At 57.8% G+C, this 9,505-nt stretch overlaps 1 protein-coding gene across 1 annotated transcript in view; it reads right to left on the bottom strand.

Annotated features, from left to right (window-relative positions):
- QRICH2 (glutamine rich 2) overlaps positions 1 to 9,505 on the bottom strand; it is a 21,399-nt gene that overhangs the window by 5,864 nt on the left and 6,030 nt on the right. Inside the window, 9 exon segments of the mRNA XM_023747546.1 lie at positions 12 to 173; positions 337 to 411; positions 516 to 638; positions 1,527 to 1,711; positions 1,714 to 1,780; positions 1,837 to 1,909; positions 2,487 to 2,584; positions 3,880 to 3,965; positions 4,799 to 7,358. Coding sequence (XP_023603314.1) covers positions 12 to 173; positions 337 to 411; positions 516 to 638; positions 1,527 to 1,711; positions 1,714 to 1,780; positions 1,837 to 1,909; positions 2,487 to 2,584; positions 3,880 to 3,965; positions 4,799 to 7,358 — 3,429 coding nt within the window.

Genomic DNA, 9,505 nt, shown 5'->3' with positions numbered 1-9,505 from the left:
GCTGCCCTCACCTGGCTGTCATCTCGGTCAGAGCCGTCCAGCATCTTCTGCCAGTCCCGCTCCTGCCCGCTCATCTTGGCCACCAGCTCCTGCATCATGTGGTTCAGCTGCTCCGTGGTGGCATCAAACTGCATGCGGCTCACTTTGGCCTCCAGGGCGCTCTTGTCGGCCTTCTGCCCGGAGAGAGGAGGAGGCCGCCCGATGGGAGAGGGCCGTGGAGGGCCCCTGAGCCGTCACCCTGACGCTGAGCCTAAATCCTCTCTCCACCCCACCTCCCCCCAGGCTCCCTTCCACCTCTGACCTCCCAGGCAGGAGGGCCCTCCGCCTGGCCCTTACCACTTCAATCTCCAACTCCAGGTGCCCCCTGTTGACCTTTTCCTTCTCCAGCTTCTCCAGACCCTGGTACAACACCTGGGGGGCCAAGGAAGGGAGAATGAGGAGCAAGGAACTGAAGGGCAGGGGTGGCTGGGGTCACGCCGCACGCTGCCCCCCCCCCGCCCCCCTGCAGCCCTCACGTCGATGTCCTTCTGCTTCTGCCGATGGTCCTCGATGAGGTTGCCGGTGATGAGGTTGAGCTTCTCACAGTCGCCCTGCACCTGCAGGATGGCGCTCTGCACGTGGCCCAGCAGCTCCTCGTCCTGCGGCGGGAGGGACCTGCTCACAGAGGCGGCTGGGGCCCCCCAGGCCCGTCCTGCTGCCCCCCGAGAAGTTGACCCTTAAAATAGCACCCAGCCCGGCAGGTGTGGCTCAGTGGATAGAGTGTCAGCCTGCGGACTCAGGGGTTCCAGGTTCGATTCCGGTCAAGGGCATTACCTTGGTTGCGGGCACATACCCAGTGGGGAGTGTGCAGGAGGCAGCCGATCAATGATTCTCTCTCATCACTGATGTTATTTCTCTCTCCCTCTCCTTTCCTCTCTGAAATCAATACAAATATATTAAAAACAAACAAAAAACAACATCACCCAGCAGATTGGCCAGCCTCCGATGTCCCTCCGACAGCCGGAGGCTCCCACGCTTTCTCTGTGCCTGTGCCCCCCCGCCACCCCCGCCTCAACCCTGCCTCCTTGGGGGGCCTGGTCGGCCAATGTCGGCCAGTGTGGTGATCGGCTCAAAAGGGTGAGCTGCCAGGGGTGAGCTGCCCTGCGGCCACGGGGGCTACAGCCTCCCCCCCTACAGCCTCCCCGCCTGCCCGGGGCTGACCAGAGCCCAGGATCCAAGAGGCACGTCCCCACCGGCCAGCAAGCCTGCCCTCCGGAGGGAAGTGGGAAGGGGCCTGGGAGGGAGAGTGGGTGCTTCCTGAAGCTGTGCCGGTGCCCCCACGGCTGGGGGGGGCCCTGCTCCACCCACAGCCAGCTGTGCCCTCCCAGCCCACGGCCCCGCCTCCCCAGCACTACTCGCTGGCACCCTGTGGGAGGACGGGACTTTTGGGGGCTCCATCATGGAAAACTAAGCCGAGGGACTCTCCGCCACTCCCCGCGCGGTGTATCCGACGGCCGCGTGCAGCTGCCCAGGGAGCCGCGGCTCACCTGTCGCTGGAGCTTGGCTTTCTTGGACGGCCGCGAGGCCGCCAGGCTGGTGACCACGTGCTGGAGCTGCTCGTAGCGCTGCACCAGCGTGCTGACCTGGTGGCTCAGGTCCAGGCTGCAGGCCGGGCAGGTGGCCTTGGGGTCAATCTGGCCAGGGATCAAGGTGATTGGGGCCTTCCTCGGGTCATGCTCATGGTCAGCAGCGTGGACGACGAGGCCAGCATGTTCTCGATGATCGTCCTGAGCTTGTCCAACTGGTGCGGGCGAGAAGGCAGCCGCAAGGCAGTGAGCGAGGCACGGACACACACACACACAGGAGGATGGAGGGGGACAGCAGTTCTGAGAAGGCCTTGGTCCCTGTGCCGAGAGCGCGGCCCTCTTCACTGTTTTCGCAGGTAAAGGGGAGGCCTAAGGAAGCCGGAGTTCTCCATGTGTACCTTGCCCGGCTCTGGGTCTCTCTCAGGGTCGGAGAGCCCTTTTTGAAAGTTGTTCCCGTGGCATATTGGGCCCAAGGGATGGCCTGGCTCCCCCCCCAGCCCCAGTGGGGGGGCCCGGCCTAAGGAATGGAGGGGGAGGGACCAGGGCCTTTTCCCAGCTTGCTTGGGAGCCTGAAGCCCTGCCGTACCAGCCGTGGTGCCCAGTGCGTTGTGGCAGGCGGGGCCGGGCCCTGCAGAGGGGCCCTGGGGCCCTCCTTTCCATCTCCCCCTGGGGACAGTGGAAGGAGCTCCTTTTTGGGAGCCGGGGCGGGGGGGGGGGCGGGGGGGCGGGTGTGGAGCTAGCCCTTCCAAGTCCTGGTGCTGCGCTGTTTCAGGAACTTGGGAAACTCCCACCAGCAGCTTGCACTAGACGTGGGCAACCGGAAGAGCAGACACGACCCAGGCCAGAGACAGGGTGTGGGCCAACCAGGCTGGCTCCCAGCTGCTCGGCTGAGAGCAGGGTCGGCCGGGGCAGGGCATTTACCTGAGGAGACCCAGCTGGAAGCTCAGCGGACCGGCTGCCACCTCCTTCCCCACTTCTGGCAGCCCTCCGCCCTCCAGGAACCTCTGTATCTTGTCCAACTACAAATCCAATGGAAGAGGTGGGTCAGGCAGGCCGGGCTCTGCCTCCTGCGGGTGCCTGCAGCCTTCGCGAGCCCCTCCTCCCGTCCCTGACCCTAATCCAACCTGCTGACAAAAGCCAAGGTTCCTTCCTGACATCCCTCCCTCCCTCCCTCGTTCTCCCCCTCCCTCCCTCCCTCCCTCCCTCCTTGGCCTCCCTCCCTCTCTCCCTTCCTCCCACCCTCTCTCCATCCCATGATGTAGACCAGTGGTTGGCAAACTCATTAGTCAACAGAGCCAAATATCAACAGTACAATGATTGAAATTTCTTTTGAGAGCCAAATTTTTTAAACTTAAACTATATAGGTAGGTACATTGTTATTAACTTAATTAGGGTACTCCTAAGGCTTAGGAAGAGCCACACTCAAGGGGCCAAAGAGCCGCAGTTTGCTGACCACGGAGTAGACAGTCTTCAGTAAGAAGACAATTAAAGTCCTGGCTGGTGTTGCTCAGTGGGTAGAGCGTCAGCCTGCAAACTGAAGGGTCCTGGGTTTGATTCCAGTCAAGGGCACGTACCTCGTACCTCGGTTGCAGGCTCGATCCCTGGCCCTGGTCAGGGCGCATGCAGGAGGCAACCAATCAATGTGTCTCTATCACATCAATGCTACTCTCTCTCTCTCTGTCCCTCTCCCTTCTATTCTCTCTAAAAATCAATGGAAAAATATCCTCTAATGAGGAATATATATATATATAAATAAAAAGACAGCTAAAGCCCTAGTTGGTTTGGCTCAGTGGGTAGAGCATCAGGCCGCGGACTGAAGGGTGCAGGTTCAATTCCCGTCAGGGGCACATACCTCAGCTCCCAGGCCCTGTTTGGGGCGAGTGTGGGAGGCAACCCATCGATGTCTCTCCCACATGGATGTCTCTCCCTCTGTCTCTCCCTCTCCCTTCCACACTCTCTGGAAATCAATGCAAAAATATCCTTGGGTGAGGATAAAAAAAAGGTGACAACTGAAGACCCGGTAGCTCTCGCCATGACCACTGGCCCCCGACAGTCCCACACACTGGGTCCCAGCGCTGCGCCCGCGGGCTGGCCTGGCCTTCACTGGCAATGGCCGCGTGAGAGAACGGGCTCAGCTAAACCCCACAGCTTCGAGCACCAGGTTTTCCCCCAGGGAGTGACCGCTGCAAAGTCTCAGCCGCATTCCCCGCCTGAAGGGCTGGTAGCGATGACAGGACTGCCGGCCATCCACGGGCAAATGGCAGGGGGGCGCTGGCGCCAAGGCCCGGCGGCAGGCCCTCCCTCACTCACTCACTTTTGCTTTTTCCTGCCGAACCTCTTTGGTCAGGGTCTTGATGGACTTCAGCTGCTCCTGCAGGTCTGGTGGGATGGTCTTTTGGACTATGGGAAATGGGCGCTCAGAGTCCGAAGGCTTAGATCCCCGTGGGCATCTAATCCCCACTTCCAGCACCCCCCTCCCCCCACCCCGGAGTGAAGTTACCCCAGAGAACACAGGACTGGGGGCGGGGGAGGGGCACGGAGAAAGGAGACAGGAGTGTCCGCAGCCCATAAAAACTCCACCAAAGGCTTAACACCCTATAAGGCTTTGGGACCACTGGTCTATAGTTTGCACCCAACTCCAAAATCTCCATTATTCTCTGGACCCAGAGCTGTGAATGGACCCAGAGCTGCGAATAGACAAAGGTTACGTTTGCTTCTTCAACATCCTCTCCTCTGACCCCCGCCCAATGCTGCTGGCTGCCTTTGCCCCAGCATTTCCCCAGCTGCTCTCCAGAGAGCCTGGCAGGGGCATGATCTGCCTCATTCTTCTCCTGAGGCTCCTTCACTCCAAAGGTTTAATTCCTTCTTTCAGACCCTAAAGGCTCCAGGAGGGGTGGGGATCGTCCGGCCCGCGGGCCACACACGGCCTGAGAAATCATTTGGTCTGGCCCTGCCAAGGCATTAGAGGTGAGTTCATTAAATGTTTGCAGGCTAGTGTTTAAGTTGACAATTCTGTATGGCCCACGAATGGTATTATAAATAGCCAAATGGCCCTTGGCAGAAAAGAAAGGTTTCCCACCCCCTGCTCTAGGAGAACCCAGAATGGCTAAAGGCAGACATTCTATTTTGGGGGATTCGGGCAGAAGAGTGGCCGCCAGGGGAAAAGGTGGGGAAAGGGATGGAGTCAACTTAGAATGAAGACGTGGTCTCTCCTCCACGCAAGTGTTACCCACCCATCATCGCAAGCAGGTACTGGATCTTCTCCAGGTCGGTTTCACCAGCTTTCTGCACATCCAGGGTCTTCAGGTTCTCCTTGAGCTCCGAGTAGAGGCCGATGAGCTCTCCCATCAGGCGGAACGTCTCCACCGCAATGGGGAAGCTAGGAGCCACTTTCTCCAGGGAATCGTGTTTCTTAGGCTCAATAGTGCTCGGTTCCTGTGAGGCTCGCCTGGATTCGCTAAGGGAGTCCACGCTCTGAGCCCAGGGGACGTTGGGAGTTGGGGGAGGCTGAGTATACCCGCTACGTTGTTGTGGATCCAAATGTTCTTGGTCATGTGGATCGACACCCGAGTACCTTGGGCTGTAAGGGCCAGGATACGTGTGGCCATGTGGGTCTAGGACAGAGGATGCACGGTCACGCTGATCTAGGTCAGGCGGTACCCATTGCTGCTGCTCTGGGCGTGCACCACCCTGGTCTATGCCTCGCTGATAAGTGTCTGTTGGTACCAAACCCTCTTGGTCCATACGAGGCGACATCCAACCTTGCCTGGATAGGCGTGGTGACACCTGACCCTGTTGATCTCTGCCAGGAGGTGCCAGGCCATGCTGATATGGGCGTGGAGAGCCATGAGGCTCTGCGCCTGATGGTACCAAGCCTTGGTGATCAGCACCAGGCTGCCTCAAACCATGCTGATCTAGTCCAGGTTCCACTAAACCCTGCTGATCGATATCAGGCTGTACAAAACCAGGTGGATATGCACCTGGCTGTACCAAATCACGCTGATCAACTCCAGGTTGGACCAAACCAGGCTGATCTGCACCAGGTTGGACTGAACCACGCTGATCCATTCCAGGTTGGACCAAACCAGGCTGACCTGCACCAGGTTGGACTGAACCACGCTGATCCATTCCAGGTTGGACCAAACCAGGCTGACCTGCACCAGGTTGGACTGAACCACGCTGATCCATTCCAGGTTGGACCAAACCAGGCTGACCTGCACCAGGTTGGACTGAACCACGCTGATCCATTCCAGGTTGGACCAAACCAGGTTGGACTAAACCAGGTTGACCTGCACCAGGTGGGACCAAACTAGGTTGACCTACACCAGGTGGGATTAAACCAGGTTGTCCTACACCAGGTGGGACTAAACCAGGTTGACCTGCACCAGGTTGGACTAAACCAGGTTGACCTGCACCAGGTGGGACTAAACCAGGTTGACCTGCACCAGGTGGAACTAAACCAGGTTGACCTACACCAGGTGGGATTAAACCAGGTTGACCTGCACCAGGTGGGACTAAACCAGGTTGACCTGCACCAGGTGGAACTAAACCAGGTTGACCTGCACCAGGTGGGATTAAACCAGGTTGTCCTACACCAGGTGGGACTAAACCAGGTTGACCTACACCAGGTGGAACTAAACCAGGATGACCTGCCACACCAGGCTGCATGAAACCATGTGGATATGTACCAGGCTGGACCAAACCATGTGGATAGACGCCAGGTTGAGCCAAACCATATGGATATGCACCTGGCTGTACAAAACCAGGTGGATATTTACCAGCCTGTACCAAACCACGTTGATCAACTCCAGGTGGGACCAAACCAGGCTGGCCTGCACCAGGTGAGACCAAACCAGGCTGACCTGCACCAGGTGGGACCAAGCCAGGCTGAGCTGCACCAGGTGGGACCAAGCCAGGCTGAGCTGCGCCAGGTTGGAGCACATTGTACTGCGGTGTGCCAGGTTGTATGAAGCCAGGCGTTTCCAAACCGGGCTGTACAAAACCTTGCTGATCTCTAAAAGGTGGAACCAATCCTTGTTGATCCATGCCAAATATTGGAAATCCATGCTCATCTGTGCCAATGGGTCCCACACCACTCCCGTCCATTGCAGGCCGCTCCATGGCACGTTGGTCCGGGCCAGGAAATCTCACACCGAACTGTTGTGCGCCAGGTGGAACCATGCCAGGCTGTGCGGGACTAGGGAGTCCCAATCCTTGCTGGTCTCTGGCAGGTGCCCACGGCGGCACCACATCCTGCTGACCCAGGCCAGGTAGAACCGGTCCCTGTTCCTCCATCCCAGGTGGCATCGGACCCCGCCGGAAGGGGAGGCCACCTGGGTAAGCGCTAGGAGGTTGAAACTCAAGCTGATCCAGGCCAGGTGGCCCTGGCCCCAGTTGGTCTGGCCTGGCGTCCACGACTTGACCCGGGCTGGGGGTCATCCCCCCGGGAGCATCAGGGTGCAAGTCCTGTCGAACTGGGCCAGGGTGTGCGTCCCGTTCATCTCTTCTCAGACCTGCTGTGCTGGGCCGCTCTCCAGGCCTGTGCTGATCAGCTTCAGTTCCGAGTTGGGGCGCAGGAAACCCAGGAGCAGAGGGAAGTTTTTGCTCCCCTTCGGAGGGGTGTCTTGATCCGCTGGGTCCCGGCAAGGTCTGATCTGGGCCAAGACCACCAGCGGCATCCAGGGCCTGGTCGGCACCTGGATACCCGGTGGAGGCTGCGCTTGGACTCACGTCCCGCGGTAATGCAGGTGGCTTCACTTTCTGCTTAACAAAGGCTGGCATGGACTCTAGGCCCTGGTTGAGGAGGAAGGGAGAAAGCAGAGACTACGGGTAAGAGCGCCGTCAGGCTGGGCGGGGAGGGGATCTGGGGTATCTGAGTAGGACAGCTGAAGGCCCTTGGCGGGGGAAGACCCCCTGGGCCCCAAAACTAAGCTGGACACAAAGAGAATTTGACACTTTTTTAAAAAAAAATCCTCACCCGAGGATATGTGGATATGTTTGTTGATTTGCGAGAGAGACAGAGAGGAAAAGAGAGAGAAACATCGATTGGTTACCTCCCCTCCTGTGGGCGCCCTGACCAGGATCGAACCCAAACCGGCAACCTAGGCATGTGCCCTGATCAGGACTAGGAGCAACTGTCAAAACACAGACACTCTGAGCTCAGGGCCCACGTGGGTGCTTACTCGTAGGTCTGGCACCCCGAGAAAACGCGTGCTCAAAGCACACGGCAGTGGTAAAACAGCTTGCGCCTTTTTTGTGTGTGGTTTTTAGAGAGAGTGGAAGAGAGAGGGAGAGACAGAGAGAAATATCGATGTGAGAGAAACACACAGATTGGTTGCCTCCTGCAGGAGCCCTGGCCAGGGTCTGGGCCGGGAGGAGCCTGCAACCGAGGTACATGCCCTTGATGGGAATCGAACCCAGGACCCTCTGGTCCACAGGCCGATGTTCTATCCGCTGAGCCAAACCGGCAAGGGCAAACAGCTTGCACTTTAAACAGCGATATATAAATGTCTAGTCACTGTTGTGCACCTGAAATGCACATTGTATGGCAACTATAATTGAAAAAATCTAAAAAATATATATTTTAAATAGCGAACGCAGAAGCCACCCTCTCCTAGGCCACGCTCCCTTCCAGTGCTTTCTGATGGTGCCTTCCTCTAAAGATGGGCCCAGAATTCAGAAAACAGTCTTGGGGGCTAGCGGGGTGTCTTTGGTACCCAGTCAATATTTGTCGCACCCCAGGTGGCCACTTGGTGGCGCCCAAGGATTCCCTCTTCCCCTGGGGCGGGTGTGCATATCTGCAGAACCCTTTTTGAGGAACCCAGATGCACAAAGCCAGGAGAAGGGAAATGTCAAGACCAAAAGGACAGCTGAGCCCTGCCTGGTGCCGCTCAGAGGCCAGAGTCTTGGGTTCAATTCCCGGTCGGAGCACAGGCCCAGGTTGCCAGTTCGGTCATAGCAACGGGTTGTTTCTCTCACATCCATGTTTCTCTCTCTCTCCCTCTCCATCCCTCTCTTTCTAGAATCAATGGAAAACATTGAGGATTAAAAAAAAAAAAAAAACAGCTGAAACTGGTTTGGCTCAGTGGATAGAGCGTCAGCCTGCGGACTGAAAGGTCCCAGGTTCGATTCCGGTCAAGGGCATGTACCTGGGTTGCAGGCACATCCCCAGTAGGAGATGTGCAGGAGGCAGCTGATCGATGTTTCTCTCTCATCGATGTTTCTAACTCTCTATCTCTCTCCCTTCCTCTCTGTAAAAAATCAATAAAATATATTTTTTAAAAAAATCGGGGGTGGGGGTGTGGGGGGAGACAGCTGATCCTCACCCCTGAAGGCCATTTGCAAATGCCTGTTCTGTTCGGGGAAGCGAGGCTGGGGATTCAAACAGCTCCCTGTGAACATGTCCCCGAGTGTAACAGTCACCGTGAGCAAGGGGTCCCTCAAGAGGTTTCATTTCCAGGGGTGGCTGCCACCTTCGCCCACTAAGAGTGAAGGGACCCGGGCATTTCAGGGCGGACTGGAGACAGCCCGGGAACGCTGCAGAAGGAAACCCGGTGCCACCGTCCATCCGGCCGGCTGGCCACGCGCCAAGACCCGGGCCACCCACAGGCAGTGCTGGTGGGGCCTGTGAGCACCGACCTCCCCACTGCGCTGCTGACAGGGGTCTAACCTGGAGCCACACCCACACGAGGCGACTGGCCCAAAGCCAGCCAAGTCACACATGCACTGCCACCTCCGGGAATGTGCCCTGGGGTGTGTGCACGCGTGTGAACGTCACACGGAGCACCTGGTCATAAAATTGGGGGAAAAGTTAAAACCTGTAACAGGAGACTGTGAAATAAATTATGAACATCCACCTAATGGAACCCTGTACGAAGGTAAAAAGGGAGAGCCGGGCCAAGTGTGGCACAGTTGGTTGAGCATCGAACCAGGAGCCAAGG

Source organism: Myotis lucifugus, unplaced genomic scaffold (assembly GCF_000147115.1).
Source record: "Myotis lucifugus unplaced genomic scaffold, Myoluc2.0 scaffold_903, whole genome shotgun sequence".
Lineage (NCBI taxonomy): Eukaryota > Metazoa > Chordata > Mammalia > Chiroptera > Vespertilionidae > Myotis > Myotis lucifugus.
Note: the sequence above shows the minus strand (reverse complement) of the source record. Positions and strands in the feature narration are given on the sequence as shown.